At 42.4% G+C, this 25,440-nt stretch overlaps 1 protein-coding gene across 3 annotated transcripts in view; it reads right to left on the minus strand.

The window, feature by feature from the left end:
• The window catches only part of LOC106587094 (leucine zipper protein 2), a 169,790-nt gene that overhangs the window by 36,242 nt on the left and 108,108 nt on the right, over positions 1-25,440 (minus strand). For 2 of the 3 annotated variants that reach the window (XM_014175054.2, XM_045708600.1), the window contains exons 4-6: positions 24,230-24,311; positions 17,358-17,420; positions 5,828-5,890 (exon numbers count right to left, since the gene is read on the minus strand). In XM_014175054.2, the coding sequence (XP_014030529.1) occupies positions 5,828-5,890; positions 17,358-17,420; positions 24,230-24,311 (208 nt within the window). The remainder of the gene's footprint in view (positions 1-5,827; positions 5,891-17,357; positions 17,421-24,229; positions 24,312-25,440) is intronic. The other variant, XM_014175055.2, reaches the window with a different exon arrangement.

Consider the following 25,440-nt stretch of genomic DNA (forward strand, 5'->3'; position numbering starts at 1 on the left):
ACAGATGTAATATTTTTTTCCCCCTAATCAATCTACACACAATACCCCATATTGTCATTATGGGGTATTGTGTGTAGATTGATGAGGAACATTTTTTATTTAATCTATTTTAGAATAAGGCTGTAACAAAATGTGGAAAAAGTCAATGGGGTCTGAATACTTTCCGAATGCACTGTAAATAAGCAGAGGAAAGGATGCTACCATGGTAAATATATACAGTGCATATACAGTGTTGTGCGGAGGTGTACATAGTGCAAATGCAGTATAGTGCAGATTACTATTTGAGGTCATTGATGACAAGGTGCAGTAATCAGCCCAATGCAAAGTCACTTAATCCCTATGAGCCCGATGGCTGGTGGATGAGGGCCACAGCATGGGGAAAGAAACGGTTCAGGTGGCGGGCGGTTTTGGCCTTGATTGACCTAAACCGTCTGCCAGAGCGGAGTCTTTGAAATATGGGGTGTCCGGGGTGAGCGATGACCTTACCTGTACGCTTCCTTGTCCTGTAGGCAGTGGTAGAAAAAGTACCCCAGTAAAATACTACTTGAGTAAAAGTCTAAAAGTATTTGGTTTTAAATATACTTAAGTATCAAAGTAAATGTAATTGCTAAAATATACTTAAGTATCAAAAGGAAAAGTATAAATCATTTCAAATTCCTTAAATTAAGCAAAGCAGATGGCACCATTTTCTTGTTTTTAAAATTTACAGATAGCCAAGGGCACACTCCAACACTAAGACATTATTTATAAAAGATGCATTTTTGTTTAGTGAGTCCACCAGAACATAGGCAGTAGGGATGACCACGTGTTCTCTTGATAAGTGCGTGAATTTCACAATTTTCCTGTTCTGTTAAGCATTCAAAATTTAACGAGTATTTTGGGTTGTCAGGGAAAATGTAGGAAGTAAAAAGTACAATATTTTCTTTAGGAAGGTAGTGAAGTAAAAGTAGTCAAAAATATCAATGGTAAAGTACAGATACCCCAAAAAACTACTTAAGTAGTACTTTCAAGTATTTTCACTTAAACACTTTACACCACTGCCTGTAGACGTGCAGGTCCTTGATGGAGGGCAAGTGACAGCCGATGACCTCCGCAAACCGGACGATGCACTGCAGGTTGCCCTTGCAGCTGGCAGACACAGATCCAAACCAGAAGGTGATAGAAGAGGTGAGAATGGACTTAATGATGGACGTGTAGAACCAAACCAGAAATGTCTGAGAGAGTTTTGGTTTTCTCAGCTGGTGCAGATAGTACATCCTCTGTCGAGCCTTCTTGGTCATTACTGTGATGTTGTACTCCCACTTGAGGTTGTGGGGGATGATGGTTCCCAGGAATTTGAATGACTTGGCCATGCTGACAGCTGACCCATCAATCTCGAGGGGGGAGACCCTCATTGTGCCAACCTGTTTTATACTTATGCAAAAATATTTATTCTATTCTACTGAGCCATTTACTTTATGTATTCTAATCTTCTATTATTTCTTATTGTTGTTGCATTGTCGTGAAGGAACCTGCAAGTAAGCATTTCGTTGGACGGTGTATACCATCTGTATCCCGTACATACGACTAATACAACTTGAGAGATGTTGGGGGTCATTTCCTGTAGTTGTCACGTCCTGACCAGTTTAGGGAGTATTTGCTATTGTAGTTTGGTCAGGACGTGGCAGAGGGTATTTTGTTTATGTGTTTCGGGGTGGTGGTGTATGTAGTAGGGTGTTTGATTTATTATTTCCGGGTTTTTGTCTATGTTCTATGTTTAGTATTTCTATTTTCTTTCTGGTTTGTTGTATTTCTATGTTTAGGTTGATGGGGGGTTGGACTCTCAATTGGGGGCAGGTGCTTTCTCGTTGCCTCTGATTGAGAGTCCTATATATGGGTAATTGTTTGGTTTAGTGTTGTGGGAGATTGTTTCTTGTTTTGCCTGTGTGAGCATGACAAGACTGTTTTGTTGTTTGTGCGTTCTTCGTTTTGTTATTTTGGTGTTCTCTTTATTTAAAATAAATAACAAGATGAGCATCCACATTCCTGCTGTGTTTTGGTCCTCTATTCCCGACGACAACCGTTACAGTAGTCAACCACCATCTCCATGGTTTTGACTGTGTTGAGTTCCATGTAGTTGCGACAGCACAAGGTCACTAGACGGTCAACCTCTCCATATTACTTGGACTCATCGCCGTCGGAGTTGAGATTGACCAGGGTGCTGTCATCAGCAAACTTGAGTAGTTTGACAGTGCGATGTTGGAGGTATTCTTTTTGGTATTTTATTAGGATCCCCATTAGCTGTTGCAAAAGCAGCAGCTACTCTTCCTGGGGTCCACACATAACATGAAACATAATACAGAATGACATAATACAGAACATCAATAGACAAGAACAGCTCAAGGACAGAAAGGTGCAGTCATTGGTGTAGAGTAGTGGGGAGAGCATGCAATCCTGCGGCACCCCCATATGTAGACGCCACTTGAAATGAGTGGATTCGGCTATTTCAGCCACACCAGCTGCTGACAGGTGTATAAAATAGAGCACACAGCCATGCGATCTCCATAGACAAACATTGGCAGTAGAATGGCCTTACTGAAGAGCTCAGTGACTTTCAATGTGGAACCACTAAGATCACCATGTGCAATGCCAAGGCGTCAGCTGGAGTGGTGTAAAACTCACCACCATTGGACTCTAGAGCAGTGGAAACGCATTCCCTGGAGTGATGAATCATGCTTCACCATCTGGCAGTCTGACGAACGAATCTGGGTTTGGCGGATGCCAGGAGAACGCTATCTGCCCCAATGCATAGTGCCAACTGTAAAGTTTGGTGAAGGAGGAATAATGGTGTGGGGACGTTTTTCATGGTTCGGGCTAGGCCCCCTTAGTTCCAAAATCAAATAAAATCAAATGTTATTTGTCACATGCTCCGAATACAACATGTGTAGACTTTACCGTACCGTGAAATGATAACCTACAAGCCTTAACCAACAATGCAGTTTTAAGAAAATAAGAGTTAAGAAAATATTAACAAAATAAAATAAAGTACAAAGTAACACAATAAAATAACAATAACGAGGCTATATACAGGGTACTGGTACTGAGTCAATGTGCGGGGGTACAGGTTAGTCGAGGTAATTTAGGTAATATGTAAATGTAGGTAGGGGTAAAGTGACTATGCAGATAATAAACAGCATGTAGCAGTGGGGGGGTCAATGCAAATAGTCCGGGTGGCCATTTGATTAATTGTTCAGCAGTCTTATGGCTTGGGGGTAGAAGCTGTTAAAGAGACTTTTGGACCTAGAATTGGCGCTCCGGTACCGCTTGCTGTGCGGTAGCAGAGAGAACAGTCTATGACTTGGGTGGCAGGAGTCTTTGACAATTTTTGGGGCCTCCCTCTGACACCTTCCAGTAGAGAGGTCCTGGATGGCAGGAAGCTTAGCCCCAGTGATGTACTGGGCCATACGCACTACCCTCTGTAGCGCCTTACGGTCTGATGATGAGCAGTTGCCATACCAGGTGAGGATGCAACCGGTCAGGATGCTCTCGATGGTGCAGCTGTGGAACTTTTTGATGATCTGGGGACCCATGCCAAATCTTTTCAGCCTCCTGAGGGGGAATAGGCATTGTCGTTCCCTCTACACTTTGTGTGTTTGGACCATGATAGTTCGTTGGTGATGTGGACACCAAGGAACTTGAAGCTCTCGACCTGCTCCACTACAGCCGCATCGAAGTGAAAGAGGGTGTGTTTGGCCCTCCTTTTCCTGTAGTCCTCGCTCACGTTGAGCGAGAGGTTGTTGTCCTAGCATCAAACTGCCAGGTCTCTGACCTCCTCTCTATAGGCTGTCTCATAATTGTCAGTGATCAGGCCTACCACCGTTGTGTCGTGCTTGGCCACAGAGTCGTGGGAGTACAGGAGGGAACTAAGCACGCACCCCTGAGGGGTCCCCGTGTTGAGGATCAGCGTGGCAGATGTGTTGATGCCTACCCGTACAAACTGGGGGCAGCCAGTCAGGAAGTCCAGGATCCAGTTGCAGAGTCCCAGGGTCCTTAGCTTTGTGATGAGCTTTGTGGGCACTATGGTGTTGAACGCTGAGCTGTAGTCAATGAACAGCATTCTCACATAGGTGAGGTGGGTAATGGCAGTGTGGAGTGCAATTGAGATTGTGTCATCTGTGGATCTGTTGGGGCGGTATGTGAATTGGAGTGGGTCTAGGGTTTCTGGGACGGTGTTGATGTGAGCCATGACCAGCCTTTCAAAGCACTTCATGGCTACAGACGTGACTAGTTGTTATTTAGGCAGGTTACCTTGGCGTTCCTGGGTACAGGGACTATAGTGGTCTGCTTGATACATATAGGTATTACAGACTCAATCAGGGAGAGGTTGAAAATGTCAGTGAAGGCACTTTCCAGTTAGTCCGCGCATGCTCTGAGTACACGTCCTGGTAATTCTCTTATGCATGCTTCAGTGTTGCTTGCCTCGAAGCGAGAATAAAAAGCATTTAGCGTGTCTGGTAGGCTCACGTCACTGGTCAGCTCTCGGCTGTGTTCCCTTTTGTTGTCCGTAATAGTTTGCAAGCCCTGCCACATGTGAAGGGAAATCTTAACGCTACAGCATAGAATAATATTCTGGACAATTATGTGTTTCCAACTTTGTGGCAACAGTTTGGGAAAGGCCCTTTCCTGTTTAAGCATGACAATGCCCCCGTGCACAAAGCAAGGTCCATACAGAAATGGTTTGTCGAGATCAGTGTGGAAGAACTTGACTGGCCTGCACAGAGCCCTGACCTCAACCCTATCAAACACCTTAGGGATGAATTGGAACACTGTGTCCGACCTCACTAATGCTCTTGTGGCTGAATCGAAGTAAGTCCCCGAAGCAATGTTCCATCATCCAGTGGAAAGCTTTCCCAGAAAATTGGGGGCTGTTATAGCAGCAAAGGGGGGACCAACTCCATACGAATGCCCATAATTTTGGAATGAGATGTTTGAAAAAAGCAGGTGTCCACATACTTTTGGTCATGTCGTGTACGTTCAGCTGAGTGGCCATTGAAAGTGGCCAATGACCAGCAGGATCAAGATGATAGGAAGTGTATTTATCAAGCTCTCAAGGGTTTTGGTTTCTCTTCAGTGAACATGTCACTGAGGGAAAAAGTATTTGTGTTACACCTCAATCAAATGACTGGAGAAAGAGCTGCTGGTACTTGAAAAAACATTGCCTTTTTGAATAGACACAAATATACAAATTTAGTGCAGGGAAAAGCCAAATTGCACACAACATAAAGTCTTGTGTTTTTTATCGTCGGCATCCTTGTAAAACCTTGTATGTTTACATTTGGCAATTTATTTCCTTTTTACATAGATTGAAATTAATAATTCCCCTCCATGTACTGTGAAAATTCTGACTCTTGGACCAATCAAAGTCATTCATAATATCTTGGAAACCTACATGACTACACCACTGCTTTTTCAATTGCTGAAAAGTTAACTGTTTTGGGGTACAAAGTTATCCAAGGCACCAACAGTTGTTTTTGCTGGGTGGGTTGTTCTAATTGGGCTTGTATGCCGGAGAAATTCAGCCACATGGGGGTACAATTAAAGTTAAACAAAAAGTGATTATTTATTATTAAAGCCAAACGTTTTCGTCAGCCTTCATGACAAGCACTCTTATGAAGGCTGCAATGCCAAGATTGGTTTTAACAATATATACATGAGTAGAGCAACTTCATGTAAAGTGAGGGCCAGTCTAATCAATAAAGACTTGGGCCCCAATGCAATCCAACTGAATTATGACCATCTTTCTTCCCCCCAAGGCCCACTGTTCAGCAGTGTGATTCAAAAGGCTTACCTCTTCTGCATGGACATCACACAGTTTGTTGCCAGATAGCAGCTTATTTTTCAAGCTCTTGTTCTGCAAATAAAAAAATAAAATAAAAAAGGTGGTATTAGATAAGGGTTGATTGGAGAAAATCATTGATAACATGTAGTTCTGAAGCTTGCACTGCTTTTCTGTTTTATCTGCAGTGACAAATGTAATTATATTAGACGATCATACAAGCCAGTTTCGATTCATCAGGCCTAAGTATTGACTCCGGAACACATGTACAACATTAAATGAGTTAATCAATGATATAATTAGCTAATCCAAAGCCTATTATTCAACCACTCTCTGTTGAACACAAGCAGTATGAGAATAGCACGACTAAGCATTGAATAATCGCTAATGAACATGAATCAATAGAAACCGCTGATAGCATGAGAGAGACATATACAGGTGCACTATTGTACGTCTATAGCTTAATTATTCCTTCACTCACACAGATGCATCAGAACAACATGTGCAGGGACACAACACAGAGCAGTGGTGCTGACTGACTGGCATGCGGTAAGATCTGAGAGGTGGCCTTACAAAGCACAGGTTTTCTGTACCAGCGAAGAGCCCTTTTCATGAGAATTGCTACATTGGAGGCTTTCTATGTTGGTCAAATAAATATTAAAAAAATGCTGGTTCCAATTTTGGTTCCATGCACTTTATCATAACTGTCCCTATGCATAACTATGCATGTACATGGTACTGTAGTTACATAGGAAGGTACCTATTTGCATGTAATTACAGTGTAGGCAAGCACAGCTCAAGTGTAATTTAGTAAGGACCAATAGCGTATCAAAAGACAGCATGAAGTTTTTTTTTTTTTTAACTATCTCTCTCCCTCTTTTCTCTCTCACACACGGAGTTAATGAGGTGGAATGACAGCACTATGTGACTCAATGAGCTAGAATTGGCCAAGCATCCATTCCAGACACTAAAGAAAGAAGAGAAATGGCAGCTGTCATACAAGGTGACGTGTGCCTGCCAGAGAACAGACCCACAGGGAAATTTAGATCCAGTAGATCTCATATGTCATGGTGTATTATGCTAAATGAGATCCAGTGAACCGCAAATGTCATAATATGTTATGGGCCAAGTGTTGCCATATTGGGAGCTGTTAGGTTCTTATTTTTCAGAGTAAATAACTCACAGACACTAGAGAAGCTTAACCAAGTTTAATTCTGCCCAAAGGGTCTTTGCAGCTGTAATTCAGACAGCCAAACATTTCTCACCGTCACAGGTATATATATCCCACTTAAGACACCCCTTCTTCCCAATCCTTACATCTTATGGTTCCACAGGAAGAGGGTAACAGGATACTAAACCCTTATTACTCCCTTCAGGGGATCTGACCTCACCTCCTGACCTCAACCCCTCCTTTACCCTAGTCCACAGATGTCCATCTGCCTCCCCTATGGTATGGCTACTGAACTTTAAGCAGCCAGAATGATGACAGCAACACTTGCTACGTTTTGCATTTAGGATGTAGCCTACCTTATAGGAGGACGATTTGCAGGCAGAGACAAATAAATGGGTAATCAATACAGGGCTTGCACACTATTACAGACTACAAAGGGAAGCACAGCCGAGAGCTGCCCAGTGACACGAGTCTACCAGACGAGCTAAATTACTTCTATGCTCGCTTCGAGACAAGCAACACTGAAGCATGCATGAGAGCATCAGCTGTCCTGGATGACTGTGTGATCACGCTCTCCGTATCCGATGTGAGTAAGACCTTTAAACAGGTCAACATTCACAATGCCACGGGGCCAGACGGATTACATGGATGTGTAGTCCGAGCATGCGCTGACCAACTGGCAAGTTTCTTCACTGACATTTTCAACCTCTCCCTGTCTGAGTCTGTAATACCAACATATTTCAAGCAGACCACCATAGGCCCTATGCCCAAGAACACTAAGGTAACCTGCATAAATGACTACCGACCCATAGCACTCACTTCTGTAGCCATGAAGGCTGGTCATGGCTCACATCAACACCATTATCCCAGAAACCTTAGACCCACTCCAATTTGCATACTGCCTCAACAGATCCACAGATGATGTAGTCTCTATTGCACTCCACACTGTCCTTACCCACCTGGACAAAAGGAACTATATGAGAATGCTATTCATTGACTACAGCTCAGCGTTCAACACCATAGTGCCCTCAAAAGCTCATCACTAAGCTAAGGACCCTGGGACTGAACACCTCCCTCTGCAACTGGATCCTGGACTTCCTGACCGGCCGCCCCCAGTTGGTAAGGATAGGTAAAAACACATCTGCCACGCTGATCTTCAACACGGGGGCCCTCAGGGGTGCATGCTCAGTTCCCTCACGTGCCTGTATGACCTCCCTGCAATGCCTGGGCATGCTCCTGATGAGGTGGCGGATGGTCTCCTGAGGGATCTCCTCCCAGACCTGGACTAAAGCATCCGCCAACTCCTGGACAGTCTGTGGTGCAACATGGCGTTGGTGGATGGAGCGAGACATGATGTCCCAGATGTGCTCAATTGGATTCAGGTCTGGGGAACGGGCAGGCCAGTCCATAGCATCAATGCCTTCCTCTTGCAGGAACTGCTGACACACTCCAGCCACATGAGGTCTAGCATTGTCTTGCATTAGGAGGAACCCAGGGCCAACCGCACCAGCATATGGTCTCACAAGGGGTCTGAGGATCTCATCTCGGTACCTAATGGCAGTCAGCCTACCTCTGGGTCTGAGGATCTCATCTCGGTACCTAATGGCAGTCAGCCTACCATGACTGACCCATCGCCAAACCGGTCATGCTGGAGGATGTTGCAAGCAGCAGAACGTTCTCAACAGCGTCTCCAGACTCTGTCACGTCTGTCACGTGCTCAGTGTGAACCTGCTTTCATCTGTGAAGAGCACAGGACGCCAGTGGCGAATTTGCCAATCTTGGTGTTCTCTGGCAAATGCCAAACGTCCTGCACGGTGTTGGGCTGTAAGCACAACCCCCACCTGTGGATGTCGGGCCCTCATACCACCCTCATGGAGTCTGTTTCTGACCGTTTGAGCAGACACAAGCACATTTGTGGCCTGCTGGAGGTCATTTTGCAGGGCTCTGGCAGTGCTTCTCCTGCTCCTCCTTGCACAAAGGCGGAGGTAGCGGTCCTGCTGCTGGGTTGTTGCCCTCCTACAGCCTCCTCCACATCTCCTGATGTACTGGCCTGTCTCCTGGTAGCACCTCCATGCTCTGGACACTACGCTGACAGACACAGCAAACCTTCTTGCCACAGCTCGCATTGATGTGCCATCCTGGATGAGCTGCACTACCTGAGCCACTTGTGTGGGTTGTAGACTCCGTCTCATGCTACCACTAGAGTGAAAGCACCGCCAGCATTCAAAAGTGACCAAAACATCAGCCAGGAAGCATAGGAACTGAGAAGTGGTCTGTGGTCCCCACCTGCAGAACCACTCCTTTATTGGGGGTGTCTTGCTAATTGCCTATAATTTCCACCTGTTGTCTATTCTATTTGCACAACAGCATGTGAAATTTATTGTCAATCGGTGTTGCTTCCTAAGTGGACAGTTTGATTTCACAGAAGTGTGATTTACTTGGAGTTACATTGTGTTGTTTAAGTGTTCCCTTTATTTTTTGAGCAGTGTATATATATATGTATATAAAACAACACAGGATTAAAGACTTTGTGCTTTTCAGCTAAAATTATTATATAGAATTCTTGCCACCAACAAAATATTGAATATTTGGGGCGTACAATCATCGAAGCTCTGAAGATTTTGTTGTGAGGATAGAGAATCAATAGACCATTTATTTTGGTATTGCCCTCAGGTAGCCTGTTTCTGGTCTCAGGTTCAGGAATGGCTGAAAATGCATAACATTGATCTAAAATTGACCCTAGAAATAGTACTGTTAGGAGATCTGGAGTGACCAGGTCAGTCAATTACTAATATACTAATACTCTTAGTAAAAGTATTTATCTTCAACTCGCAATCTGTGGATTCTATTCGATTAGATAGATTGAAATTGTATGTTAAACATCACAGCATAGTTGAAAGATATGTGGTGCGTAGATATCCGAAGAGGGCGGCCAGCAGAGATAGGTGGGATGGGTTGAGGGAAGCTGACGGTTGGGATGTGGAATTGGAGACGAGTGGGAGTGGAGTTGCTGGGCGGGGGATAGAATGACGGTCAAAGATAAAAGTCAAAAAATAAAGTCAAAATAAAACATTACAATCTTGGAGGGCTGGTGGCCTGGCGGTTGGGAGCTGGTGGCTGATGGATTGCTTGTTCGGTTCCCCGTTTTTGACCTTGTGGGAGATCTGTCAACGTGTCCTTGAGAAGGGGGTTGACCCTGGTTGCTTCTGTGAGTCGCTCTGGATGGGAGTCCGTTAGATGACTAATGTGATGTAGTTGATGAGCGGCTTCACTGCAAGTATATTGCATGTTTTAAATATTCAATAAAAAATAAACAATAAAAAATGTAAAACTATCATGTCCAAACACACCTAGACAGTCGTGTAGAGGACATGACAAAGCCTATTCCCCCTCAAGAGACTGAAAAGATTTGGCATGGGTCCTCAGATGCTCAAAAAGTTCTACAGCTGCACCATCGAGAGCATTCTGACTGGTTGCATCACTGCCTGCTATGGCAACTGCTCAACCTCAGACCACAAGGCACTAAAGAGGGTAGTGCATATGGCCCAGTACATCACTGGGGCTAAACTTCCAGCCATCCAGGACCTGCATTGCCCCCCCCCCCTTTTACGCTGCTGCTACTCTCTGGTTATTATCTATGCATAGTCACTTCAACTCTACCTACATGTACATGCACATTGACTCTGTACCGGTACCCCTGTATATAGCCTCGCTACTGTTATTTTACTGCTGCTCTTTAACGATTTGTTATTTTTATATTTACTTTTTACTTATCTATTTTTTACTTAACACTTATTTTTCTTAAAACGGCATTGTTGGTTAAGGGCTTGTAAGTAAGCGTTTCACTGTAATACCTGTTGTATTCGGTGCATGTGACAAATACAATTTGATTTGATTTGTATGCCTAGTTATTTTCCACGGCTTCTACTCTCTCTTCTACTCTCCCCTCTGCAGGACAGAGACCCTCTAAAATCAGTATGTCTACTGAGAAGGGCTCAAGTTATTTTAACTGCCAGTTTATTGTTTTTCACTGTACACTTGGCATTTTAAATGATTTTCTCCCTGTATGAATAAATTAATACAGTTTGGTTTGACCTTTTAAGCTGTTCAGTGTGCTTATGTACGGGTCATCAAGCTAGCAATGCAACATGAATATTTGCAAAGCACAATGAAGACATGCCATTAATAAGTGCTTTAGGGGTGTCTGTCCAAATTATTCTGACAATTTAGTGAATGGGAGGGTAGATAAAGGACCACATTATTTTCTACCTCTTCAGTGAATTAAAGGAATACTTATGGATTTTTACAATAAAACCCTTTAGCTACTTCCCCAGAGTAAGATCAACTCACTGATACCATTTTTATGTCTCTGCATGCAGTTTGAATGAAGTTGCTAACTAGCGTTAGTGCAATGCCTGGATGTCTATAGTAAATGCTAGCATGCTAGTAGATACCATAGACATCCAGGCATTGCGCTAACGCTAGTTAGCATTGGCTTGCAAAACTACCTGCAACTTCCTTCTGCAGAGACAGACAAATTTTATCCATGAGTACATCTGATTCTGGAGAGGTAGATAAAGGGCTTCATTGCCAAAATCCCCAAGTATCCCTTTAAGGTTTTATACACAATATGACAAATTCTGGGATCAGATTTGACATTTGGTCCTTTCATTTTTATTTATTATCATTCACTACAATGACAAAGTTTGACGGTCAGGGAATCCAGGCTAATCAGAAAAAGATGGCTGCTTAAATGCCTCATCGTATATCTCTTCAACTTGTTAAAGTTGCAGGTGCAGATGCTTGCTAGAGGATGATTGGAAGAGACACGTGTCACCTTCATCTAAATGATCACCAATAAAAGCATCATATTAAACTTCCATTGATCCTCAGAACTTTTCATACCCCATTTCCACCTGTCAGAGTGATCTCCTTCACACTCACTGCAAAGAGATTGAGCAGCTCATTGATCAGCTGTCTCCTACAGAAGTTCCACTCTCATAGACTGTCATATCACAGCAGAAACGGTGTCTGTGTCGATTGCTCAATCCTTTTCTAGCCTTAATCCCAAAATGCACATCCTCAGCAAATTGCAGCCATAAAGATTTTCTGGTGACATGATCGGTTGAATCTGATACTTGGAAGGGCTGATGTCAAAGGAGCATGGTGCAGAGTTATCTGCACATGCAAATGACCGCATCACACCCACCGACAACATATTTTAATTCTGTTTCAGTGAACAATCGATCCAAACTCGAGTCAAAGTCTTAAAAAGTTGTTAAAGTCAAAGAAGAAGACTAAGAAGAACAAGAATAAGATCAAGAACAAGACCTCTGTGGGCTAATATTTTATTCAAAAAGGAAAAACATGTAGCTTAGCTAAGGTCTGATTCTAATTGGAGAAGAAAGCTTCTAACCTTGTAAGGGAATTGGCGGAGTTAAGGTCTTTACAAAGAGCTCATCAGAGCACCGGATCAAGTGGAAACCCAGAGGTCTGAGTGTCCTGTCTTCATGGCAGACATGGCAATAATCTTACCAGGTCACTTAACAAATCAGGCAGTTTCAGAGAGAAATATAAAATGGTCCCACTTTACACTAAGGGGTGGTTTCCCGGACACAGATCAAGCCTAATCCTCAACTAAAACACACATTTATTGGAGAATCTATTATTTCTTTTTAGTAAGAGGAAAAGCTGATGGCCTTCAATGCCAGACCTTTCTAGCTACAGTGTCAACAGAGTCCCTGCCTACAAAGTTTAACTAAGGAAGTGTCCCTGATATTGAAGAAAAACAAGGCTCAAGATGAATCAGCATCTGCAAGGCACCATATTACATATTAATGTGCCCAGGGAGATTCTATCCAGAATGGTTGGCAAACAGAATGGGGATGTAAACAGTTAATTCTATCCCCATTCAGATGTGTTTCATTTCGAGGGGTACTCTCTTTCAGTAGGGATAACATGCTCAATGTGTAAGTTTATATAATGTGGATGAAGAGTTACTTGTCTAACAGAACACAGAGGGTGTTCTTTAATGGAAGCCTCTCAAATATAATACAGTTAGAATCAGGAATTCCCCAGGGTAGCTGTTTAGGCCCCTTGCTTTTTTCAATTTTTACTAATGACATGCCACTAACTTTGAGTAAAGCCAGAGTGTCTATGTATGCGGATGACTCAACACTATACACGTCAGCTACTACAGCGACCGAAACACTCAACAAAGAGCTGCAGTTAGTTTCATAGTGGGTGGCAAGGAATAATTTAGCCCTAAATATTTCTAAAACTAAAAGCATTGTATTTGGAACAAAACACTCACTAAACCCTAAACCTCAACTAAATCTTGTAATAAATAATGTGGAAATTGAGCAAGTTGAGATGACTAAACTACTTTGAGTAACACTAGATTGTAAACGGTCATGGTCAAAACATATTGATGCAGTAGTAGCTAAGATGGGAAGAAGTCTGTCTATAATAAAGCGATGCTCTGCGTTCTTAACAACACTATCAACAAGGCAGGTCCTACAGGCCCTAGTTTTGTCGCACCTTGACTACTGTTCAATCATGTGGTCAGGTGCCACAAAAAAGGAGTTAGGAAAATTGCAATTGGCTCAGAACAGGACAGCACGGCTGGCCCTTGGATGTGCACAGAGAGCTAATATTAATAATATGTATGTCAGTCTCTCCTGGCTGAAAGTGAAGGAGAGATTGACTTCATCGCTACTTTTATTTATGAGAGGTATTGACAGGTTGAATGCACCGAGCTGTCTGTCTAAACTACCGGCACACCCAACTACTGGCACACCCAGCTCGGACACCCATGCATACCCCACAAGATATGCCACAAGAGTTCTCTTCACGGTCCCCAAGTCCAGAACAGACTATGGGAGGCACACAGTACTACATAGAGCCATGACTACATGGAACTCTATTCTACATCAAGTAACTCATGCCAGCAGTAAATTAGATTTAAAAAACAGATAGATAAAAAAACGTATGGAACAGCGGGGACTGTGAAGCAACACAAACATTGGCACACACACACACACACACACACACACACACACACACACACACACACACACACACACACACACACACACACACACACACACACACACACACACACACACACACGGATTTAGTACTGTAGATATGTGCTAGTGGTGGAGTAGGGGCCTGAGGGCACACAGTGTGTTGTGAAATCGGTGAATGTATTGTAATGTTTTTATAATTGTATAAACTGCCTTAATTTTGCTGGACCCCAGGAAGAGTACCTGCTGCTTTTGCATCAGCTAATGGGGACCCATAATAAATACAAATACAAATATTGACTCCAGACTCGATTGAGAGGCCTTATTATATCTGCTGATGACATTGAATGGAAGTATTTACTTATTGCCTAGTGTCGCTTTGGGCTTTGTGATAACTTGAGTCCATTTGACATTCAAGTTATCTATCAATCGCTTCCAGGTGTAGGGTGTTAAATTAGTCTTGCTCCCCCTCCGGTAATAAGGACAGAAGCGCAAGCCAGGGTGGCCCACTATCTACTCTCCTATTTGCATATTTATCTCAAGCCCCTTACTGATTCAATAAGGTACCGATAATAAGGGAATTTAAAATAGTAGCCACAATCCAGTTATCTATGCAGATGACATTTCATTAATTATAACAGGACTGGAAGGACATATCTCTGTTCTGTACTGTAATTGATAAAAAAAAATGGCTTTCAGCAATTTCCCCAGACTTAAGACACATCCTAATAAGACTGAGGAACTTCTGTTATTATACGGTTATTTTAGACATACATTTGTTTAAGCCTTTAGAAAGTCAATGTCAATGGTTTGACACAGTGAGATTAGAATGCATCTGAAATCTAAGCAAACTACTTCCATCTATCCTCAGTGGCATTGCAGAGTGAGTAAAAGCAATACGAGTGGGAAAATGACATATATTGTCTGATAGTATATGACAAAACTAGGATACCTCTCTGACCTACACAGTAGGAATGCACAACAGGTGAAACCTCTGTATCTAGTGAAAAAAGACACCCAAAGATGTCAAGATATTTTTCATGATACATCTGGTGTAGGATATGGCCAAGACTTGAAATGTCAAAGCTACAGTCGCCAAAGTAGTTCTCAGACGCCACTATCTACTACTGATGACCCCTCTGTATCAAGCTACAAAGACACTCAAAACTGGAGAGATAGATCTGGCACAGGAAAAAGCCAAGACTTAAAATGTCAACGCTACAGCGACCAACTGATAGTGGAGCGCTGGCCCTACATAATGTACTTTCAAAGTGTTCACAGAGCCCATCTACAGTGCTTCTGACTGCCAGCAGAAATCTCAGAGTTTCTGCCCAAATACAACTTCAATGAACTGTGAAAAACATTTTCAATTGTAACTCTCCCAAATAACCAATGTGTATTTTGAGTCTGATTACAGTACAATTTGACTCACTCCTACATAGGTCAGACTACCGGAAGCACTATTTAACAAGCCTTTATTTGGCATAGTGATTGGTATGATTGTGTGCCTTGCAAGTATTTTTAAAGACGTGATCAAGGATTTATACTGAACAAAAATATAAATGCAACATGTAAAATGTTGGTCCCGTGTTTCATGAGCTGAAATAAAAGATCCCAGAAATGTTCCATGCGCACAAAAAGCTTATTTCTCTGAAATGTTGCGCATTCATTTGTTTACATCCCTGTAAGTAAGCATTTTTGCTTTGCCAAGACAATCCATCCACCTGACAGGTGTGGCATATCAAGAAGCTGATTAAACAGCATGATCATTACACAGGTGCACCTTTTTCTGGGAACAATAAAATGCCACTCTAAAATGTCTCAAGTTTTGAGGGAGCGTGCAATTGACTTTTGGCATGCTGACTGCAGGAATGTCCACCAGAGCTGTTGCCAGATAATTTAATGTTAATTTCTCTACCATAAGCCGCCTCCAACGTAGTTTTTGAGAATTTGGCAGTATGTCCAACCGGCCTCACAACTGCAGCCCACTTGTAACCACTCCAGCCCAGGAACTCCCCATCCGGCTTCTTCACCTGCGGGATCGTCTGAGAACAGCCACCCGGACAGCTGATGAAACTGAGGAGTATTTCTGTCTGTAATAAAGCCCTTTTGTGGGGAAAAACTCATTCTGACTGGCTAGGCCTGGCTCCCCAGTGGGTGGGCCTAGGCCCACCAATGGCTGCCTGCCCATTCATGTGGAATCCATAGATTAGGGCCTAGTGAATTTGTTTCAACTGAATGATTTCCTTACATGAACTGTAACTCTGTAAAATCATTGAAATTGTTGCATGTTGCATTTATATTTTTGCTCTTTTCTAAATTACCAGCTAATTATAGTTTTTTACTTAGAGCTGTGGCACACAAAGGACTGTATCCTTTCATCTCCATGGTGACCACAGACAAGAATCTTGTATCTTCCCTCCTCTCATCTCCAAGCTTGCTCTCTCACCATAATGAACTTGGTGTTTGAGGTTTGAAGACCATCTAATTGGTCATTATGTAGTCCAATCATTCCCTCATTTACAGGTAATTTAGACCAATCTGTTGTACAACATCACAGCCATGTCCAATGTTACTCTCTGATGTGAAAACATCAAAATTGACTGCAGTACTCCTAGGTTTGTTGGGGTCGCTTATGTTGCCTCTAGAGTTTGCTCTGGGAGTTTGGTGTGTAGTCACACACCCCTGCACTTTATTTCCCCCTTTTTGGTTGAGTAGAGCTAATAATGTCATAGAATGTTCTCTGACCTCCCTCGGGCAGTGTGAACTCTCTACCTCTCACCTGACTTTTTCATTGAATATCGTGGTAGCTTCTCATTTCTTTACCCAGGTTCTATCATGCTGCAAACTGTTGTGACTCCATTTCTGATTGATTACTTTCTTCTCCTCTGCCCTGGGGCATATGCCCTTAAACTATAGGATCTTGCGCCAGCCACGCTGCAGCCAGTAACTGCCCCCAGGTTAGCCAATTAGAAGGTCCCACGACACCAGCCCAGTTCAAGGCCCCGAGGCTCTGACGAATTCAGTGTATCCAGTGGTATTAGTGCTCATAATAGGCCTCTCCACCAATACGTTCATTCAACATCGACAGAATAAGGCCCTCAGTTGCCAATGGCTATCTGTGACCTTTGCAATCCAAAATGACAGCACCATATAGATTTAGAAAAAATTATATCAAAACCCATTACTAGTTCAAGTGATGTCGATGACCATAGATATCATATGATATGATTACTAAGGCATTTATCTTATGACTGACATTAACATAACATTTACAGGTCACGGTGATCATGAATTAGAAATGAGTCAGCCATGAGTCAGTAGGTGGGGAGAACAAAAGTACCTCCTGTTGCAGGTCCTTGATTATTTTGGTCTTTTTCTCCATCTCCATCTTGAGGAACTTGATCTGTAGGCAAAATAAATCAAATGAATGATATATGTTTTCTTACAGACTGTCCATTTTTTACAGACTGTTTCTTACAGACTGTCAATTACATCTAAAATGTGACATTTACATGAAGGTATCATGAAGGTAGTAACTATCATCAACCATGCCAGCTATTCCTGCCTGCACTGGATTTCATCCTACTGCATGTTGTTGATGTGCTTGCTCTATCTTCAAAACAGATCTATACATCCCAAGGTCAAACAACTTAAAATGATTCTCTGCCTTTAAAGCAGACTTCCTGCTAATGCTCCAAGTACCTCCATATGGTTATATTACACCGTTTTTACTGCTTATTTTAGTTAGCTTCTAAAGATTTACAAAAACACGTATAAAACTACGTAAAACATTATGATTCACTGCTGGTTTTGACTACGATTTATCGGAAATGGGTGTATCTAGAATAGGTGGGTTGACTGTTGGTGGGGTTGCTGTTTCTCATATTGGAGGCATTTACGCCCACAGTGGGCGACTGACTATTTTCCACTGTGTGATTAATATAATAGCCCATATGCTCATTGTGTCAGAGTGATATCTTTGTTTATCACAATCTTTTTATCGCAAGCTTGGCATGTCTCTTTAGTGCAGCCATTCCTCGTGTCCTGTATTTAACAAGCAGTCAGGCCTCAAACGGCTGATGCAGATGACGGCCCACCCCAGTGAAGGACTACATCTAAAAGACTGGATAGCGGTGGGGGGGAGGAAGAGAGATATTCCAAATCCGATTCTGTTTTCTGTTTCACCTCTGCGACGAAGGATTCTAAGGGAAATGTTGTCCTTCGATGAGGTCATTGAGATTGTCCCAGGGAGAAAGGGGAGAGAATTCATGGCCCAGGTGACCTCAGCTCTGAAGGCACCCGGGGGACTTTAAACTATGGCTAGGTGGTTGACACACTAATAACATCACAGTTCATGTTGGTGCATTTGGAGTTCATGCCTCTGCCCATGGGTAGGTCGATAACACATCCCAGCACAACGTTCCCTTTGGGTTGCGGCACGACACACTGAAATGATGGATGTAAAATATAAAACTGTAGCATGCTACATTGTTAACATTTGACATTTTCAATTGTGTTATTACAGTATAATTAATTCATATGACTTACTGATAAATCAGAGCAATAAGCCTGAGCAATGTTGTAGAGTTTGTGTTTCCAGAGCTATTATACAATTCAACTGTATATTGCAATGCACAGCATTTGCAACTAGTGTTACAAGTATGATGCCATATTTGCTATGATAGTGATGAAATAACCAGGCCAATCTTTTTCATCATGTTGTAATACTTTTTTGGAATGGCATGCCTCCCACTGGGAAATTCGATCGTACATTTTTGTGTGTGGTTTATCTATTGGAGTTTGTGTACCTATTTTCTTGGTCTACCTAAAGCTGTTTATATTTTGAAGTCTATTTACATGCAGCATCACTCCTTAACTTTACTGATGTCCGTTTTGTAGACTAGTCATACAGAGGTAATACAATTGGATCTGTCTTTTATTGACAAGCACCCCAGAACCTTTTTGCTAAGACAGTTATGGGTTTTGGGTCATCTAGTGTTGTTGCTACTGTCTTGTCTAGAGTACCATTCATCCATGAATGGTTGTAATTTTGGGGGAAAATTCATGAAAGGTGGGCCTAATGTTCAATTATGCAGAGCAACTTACACATTGGCGTAGCAGAAATCAGCTCTGGGGGCCCATGCGCCATCCATCTCACACCTAGAGTGCATTTGGAAAGACACCTTGACTTTTTCAGACCCCTTGACTTTTTCTACATTTTGTTACTGTCACGCATGTGTGTAGAAACGGACCAAGGCACAGCGTGAGTATCGTTCCACATCTTTAATATATTGTGAAACGGAGCCAAACAAACACTAAACTATAAACAAAACACAAACCGTGACGACAGAGGTGCAACATGCACTAACTCAAAATAATCTCCCCCAAACACAGGTGGGAAAAACAACTACTTAAATATGATCCCCAATTAGAGACAACAATGACCAGCTGCCTCTAATTGGGAATCATACAAAAACCCCAACATAGAAAAAAGAAACTAGAACACAACATAGAAAAAATAAACTAGAGCACAACATAGAAAACATTAACTAGATAAAACCCCCAGTCACGCCCTGACCAACTCTACCATAGAAAATAAGAGCACTCTATGGTCAGGACGTGACAGTTACGTTACAGCCTTATTCAAAAATTGATTAAATAGTTTTTTTCCTCATCAATCTACACACAATACCCCATAATTTCAAAGCAAAAACAGTTTTTTAGACATTTTTGAAAATGTGTTAAAAATGAAAAACTTAAATATAACATTTACATAAGTATTCAGACCCTTTATTCAGTACTTTGTTGAAGCACCTTTGGCAGCGATTACAGAGTTGAGTCTTCTTGGGAATGACTCTACAAGCTTGGTACACCTGTATTTGGGGAGTTTCTCCCATTCTTCTCTGCAGATCCTCTCAAGCTATGTCAGGTTGGATGGGGAGCGTCGCTGCACAGATATTTTCAGGTCTCTCCAGAGATGTTCGATCGGGTTCAAGTCTGGGCTCTGGCTGGGCCACTCAAGGACATTCAGATACTTGTCCCGAAGCCACTCCTGCATTGTCTTGCCTGTGTGCTTAGGGTCGTTGTCCTGTTGGAAGGTGAATGGTCGTGCCAGTCTGAGGTTCTGAGTGCTCTGGAGCAGGTTTTCATCAAGGATCTCTCTCTAATTTGCTCCGTTCATCTTTCCCCCGAACCTGACTAGTCTCCTAAGTCCGTGTCGCTGCAAAACATCCCCACAGCATGATGCTGCCACCACCATGCTTCACCGTAGGGATGGTGCCAGGTTTCCTCCAGACTTGACACTCTGCATTCATGCCAAAGTGTTCAATCTTGGTTTCATCAGACCAGAGAATCTTGTTTCTCATGGTCTGAGAGTCCTTTAGGTGCCTTTTTTTTGCAAACTCCAAGCGGGCTGTCACATGCATTTTACTGAGTTGTGGCTTTCGTCTGGCCACTCTACCATAAAGGCCTAGTTGGTGGAGTCTTGCAGAGATGGTTGTCCTTCTGGAAGATTCTCCCATCTCCACAGAGGAACCCTAGACCTCTGTCAGAGTGACCATTGGGTTCTTGGTCACCTCCCTGACCAAGGCCCTTCTCCCCAGATTGCTCAGTATGGCCTGGTGGCCAGTCTTGGTGGTTCCAAACTTCCATTTAAAATGATGGAGGACACTGTGTTCTTGGGGACCTTCAATGCTGCAGACATTTTTTGGTACCCTTCCCCAGATGTGTGTCTAGACACAATCCTCTCACGGAGCTCTACGGATAATTCCTTTGACCTCATGGTTTGATTTTTGTTCTGTGGGACCGTATATAGACAGGTGTGTGCCTTTCTAAATCATGTCCAATCAATTGAATTTATCACAGGTGGACTCCAATCAAGTTGTAGAAACATTTCAAGGATGATTAATGGAAACAGGAGGCACCTGAGCTCAATTTCGAGTCTTATAGGAAAGGGTCTGAATACTTATGTAAATAAGGTATTTTTTATTTTATTTTTTATTTGCCAAAAAAATCTAAATCTTTTGCTTTGTCATTATGGGGTATTGTGTGTAGATTGATGAGGGGAAAAAATGTATGTAATCAATTTTAGAATCAAGCTGTAACGTATGAATACTTTACAAATGCACTGTATGTCTAAATTATATTAATTTTGTAAATAAATCATTTTGACAGTAACCCTCCTTTTTAATTTCCACATGTAGCAAGCAAAGTGTTTCTATTGTCCAATCTACATGGTAGTAGGTGAGTCAGAAAGACAATATAGTTTTCATGCATCTAGTTAGCCTATTTTTCAGCCCGCCTCGGCCTCCTCACCTAATTGGCTATCAAGTTTTTAAAAGTTTGGTGAATCAGGTTAGACTCGGATGGAGAGTGAGTGCGTTTTTCAAGCTGAATAAACAAAAGTCAAGACCAAGTTGTGCACAAAAACGCCCTAAAAAAGCTTTATCTGATCAAGCTCGCGCCAAATTCCTGAAGATAATCACATCACCAAAACTACCAACTCCTCGACTGATGAAAAACCATTGAAGGTGGAAGCTAGTAGGCCTATTTATGCTGCAGCTAGCACTAGCAGCATCCCAGTCTCGACAGAGACCTCACTGCCCAGGCCCAGAAATGACAGTGGCCTTGCTCCTCCTCATCTACCCTGCTCTTGAGAATAGTGACATTTCCTCTAGTGAGGGTGCTGGCCATCCTTCTCCTCCTCCTCCTCTCCCAGAAAACCAAGATGACAACTGCCAGAGACCCAGCGGTGCTCATGAGAGCGACCCCCCTTCTGGGAACACTGGTAAGCCTACGAGTGATGAAACGGATCGCCCCGACAGCGTGGAGTCCGAGTTCCAATGTGTAATATAAATAGGCTACCAACTAAATACTGTATATAGCTAAAGGTAGGCTAGACCAGGGTTTCACAATATATTAAAGATGTGGAACGATACTCACGCTGCGCCTTGGTCCGTTTCTACACACATGCGTGACAGACCATGCCAGGGAACTTACATTGAGTATGTGAACCCAAACAGGGCTTCTGAACCACACAATATGAACATTTGAATGAAATTTAAATAAAATAAAAAGGGATCTTTTGAGTGGAACCACAATGCTCTACATGTTATAGGCATTTATGATGAGTATGTGTTTCCCATCGCAAATGATTTCCTGTTGTGCATTTCAATTTCCAAGTACAGCTACAGCTGTTCGCTGTATGTGGTCCACTGGGGGTTACTAATTGATAGTTTTTGCGTGTAGGGAAAAGGAAGATACAGATTCAGCTCCTAATTGATTGAAATAAGGTATTCCTTTTAACACCGTATTGATAATTGATTATCAGTTTCACTAATTTCATCAATTCCAAATGAGGCAACCCAAGATGATGAAATGTTTCAAGTGAGAACAGCTCATTGAAACATAAGCACGTTTAATGATAACGTTGGTGGTTTAGTGCAGTGTCGTCCCAAACCAAATTCATTTGACAGTGCTTGTTACTAACCCTGGTTTCCACTTTTTTTGCTGCTTAGCAGGTTTAGAGAAAACACTCTAGAGCTCCCTAGGGGCAGAGTGCAACACCAATCAAACAATGTTTTCTACCCAATGCCTCACATCAAATTCGCCCAGCTACGGAGAATAACCTCAACTCACACTCAGTTTCTTCGCCTCGAGCTGTAGGAAATGGTCTCAATTGAAAATAAAAAAAACTCGACCTTATTACAAACAAGACAGGTATTCATATAGCATCAGCGTGCATTTCCCCAAAACCCCATTAGTACACTGAATAGTGGCAAGAGCAGAGTTATGCTGTACATAATACAACCAAGAAACTCAACTTCACAACACTTTTTTGTGCTATTCCAGAAACGTAGTAACCGGCTGGTAACCGGCTGGTAACGTCATAAAAAAAGTTCCCCTTGTGAAAAGACAGGCATTGATTTGATGCATTGCAGTAGCCAATACAATTTCCTTTAATAAAGACCATCATTATCTCCCTACACCAGGGATTTGTCACTCATCTTAACATGAAAATGTCAACAACAACAGTTTGATTATTGGCTAGCAACATCAGCCACCCTTGTTCTGTACTTTGAAAATAAGACAGATGCCCATTTTAAGACGTCCACACTTGTTTCAGGCCATGTTGTTCTTATTAGCAAATATTGAATATCTCAAAAGCATTTCACGGTCTGTTTGGGACATTAATTAGGCCTCCCGTTGATTTTCTGATCATTTGTTTTGAGGGGGAATTAGAGGTTCGCCAGATAGCCATAAGAGATGCAGCAGTAAATATCTTTGGGAAGTGGGAATAAAAACAGCTAGGGTCTAATCTATACAGTAGGTATGAAAAAGGCTCCACATTAGTATAATGTTAATTACTGGTGTTATAACAGCTTTTGTAGCTGTTATAAAAAGCTGTTATAAAGGCATTATGGGGGCATACAGTAAATGCATACATAGGAGACCTACAGTAAAGTGAATTTATACATAGGGGACCTACAGTAAAGTGCATTTATACATAGGGGACTTACAGTAAAGTGAATGTATACATAGGGGACGGGACCTATAGTAAACTGTTACCTATAGGTCCAATTCATACAGTAGGTATAAACATGACTGCATGTGTGGTATCGGAGTTCATTTGTAGCTTGCTATTCTCAGACGTCTGAATACCTTGGCAATGTAATACAACTTGAGTAGAATAGAATTTATAGTAGAATGACAGCCAAGTACAACGGAAAAAGGACTGAGTAGCGTGATGGATAGAGGCCTGGAATACTCGGCGAATGAAAAGCAATGTTTATGACAAGATAACAAAAGGAAAAAAATATATAAAAGGCACCTGGTCTATTAAGTGTTTCTTCTCGTACTCTACAGGTGTATTTCATTTAAATTATTCATCACCATTATGGAAAAACATACTCCATCCTGTCAAGTTTAGCTTTTACAAAACGAATAATTTTATCAAAAACCTGTCCTTTAAGGAGAGAGTGGAGAGCAGAAGGACCTCCGTCACTATGCTTCCTATTTCTGGGTTCCACCTAGCTCTCTCACTCTCCCAGACTGGTTATTAAGTGGTGGGAGGGAGGGGGCCAGCCAGGAGAGATGGCTGCTGGGTAATGAGATGGGTGACAGACGCCCACAGGCCCGGGTGACAGGTGACAAGGGGGAGGTTAGAGGAGTGAGGTGTAGACAAGGTGAGGACGACTGAGGGCTCCTACTCACTGCGGCCTGCTGTTTCTCGGCTAGCTCCGTTGCCTCGTCCAGCTGCTTCTGCAATGCAGTCTGGAGGGACTTCATCTCTTCCCTGTTGAGAGGAAAGGTGAGAAATACTCAGTTAGCACCTATCCTTCTCCTCTCCAACTCTTCTCTGACTTCTCGCAGTGGCGTGGCAGTAGTAATAGTATCTCAAGCACTGAGTGACTGACTGAGCACTGACTAGGATCAAATCATCAAATCAATTCATGCTTATTTTTTCTACCAAACATTTGTGATAGAATGCGTGACGAAATACCAAACTTAAATCCAGAATGTCGGTATACGATTACAGCAGCAAATAATTATTCCCTTTGACTGGGCTTAGTGTAGGTTTCGAGTTTAACTACATATGACATGGTCATGGTCTATCAATTGTGCAGTCGAGGAGCAGCATCTGCAGTCAACAGCACTGTGTGTCAATCTCAGACGGAAAAGTCTCTCTTCACTGCTGCGATGCCCTGTCGTATTTCACATGCCAATGATTGTGTCTGTTGGCATGAGCCCAGCCAAGCAAACATTTTTATTTTCCGCTACTTGGGATTTCATTTTTCTGATCTCACACTAAAACCAGCAGTATGACGTTTTAAGGGGAGAAGGAACACATTTTAAGAAGTTAGCGTGGAATGAATTTGAGGTTGACATTTAAAGGGAGCCCAACAACATTTGGTACTGTAAATAAGCTTCAAGTCAACACATTGAGTCAACATATCTTCACCGATATTTAGAGACATTTGCCTATGGGCTACAAACAACCCAAAGTTATTCTGAGTGACATTTTCCTCAGGCAACACAGCACTGGACTGTGTATAAAATAGTGCATAACCCATTATGGGTATTTGTGGGAAGGCAGTTATGGTGTCTGTGGGAAGGCAGTTATTTACTTTAACCAGAGCACAAAAGTTAACCGGACAGAATGTTTGACTTTTAGTACTGTCTTCCCCCACCCCTCTTTATATTTCATTGGCCCCTCAAGTTTTCTGTAAATTTGCAGTTTAAATATAGTAATTGGTTATGTACATGATTAGGTAAAATGTGGTGGTAAGGACGAGGGTTAACGTTTGAGTTTTTTCATGTTGCTGACTACAATATGTCTGTTTTCAGCTTTTATAAAGGCTACAGTGTCTAATTAAATAACATTTCTAAACCTGGAATGACAGCATCTTGTAACTCTGACGTTT

Source organism: Salmo salar, chromosome ssa26 (assembly GCF_905237065.1).
Source record: "Salmo salar chromosome ssa26, Ssal_v3.1, whole genome shotgun sequence".
NCBI lineage: Eukaryota > Metazoa > Chordata > Actinopteri > Salmoniformes > Salmonidae > Salmo > Salmo salar.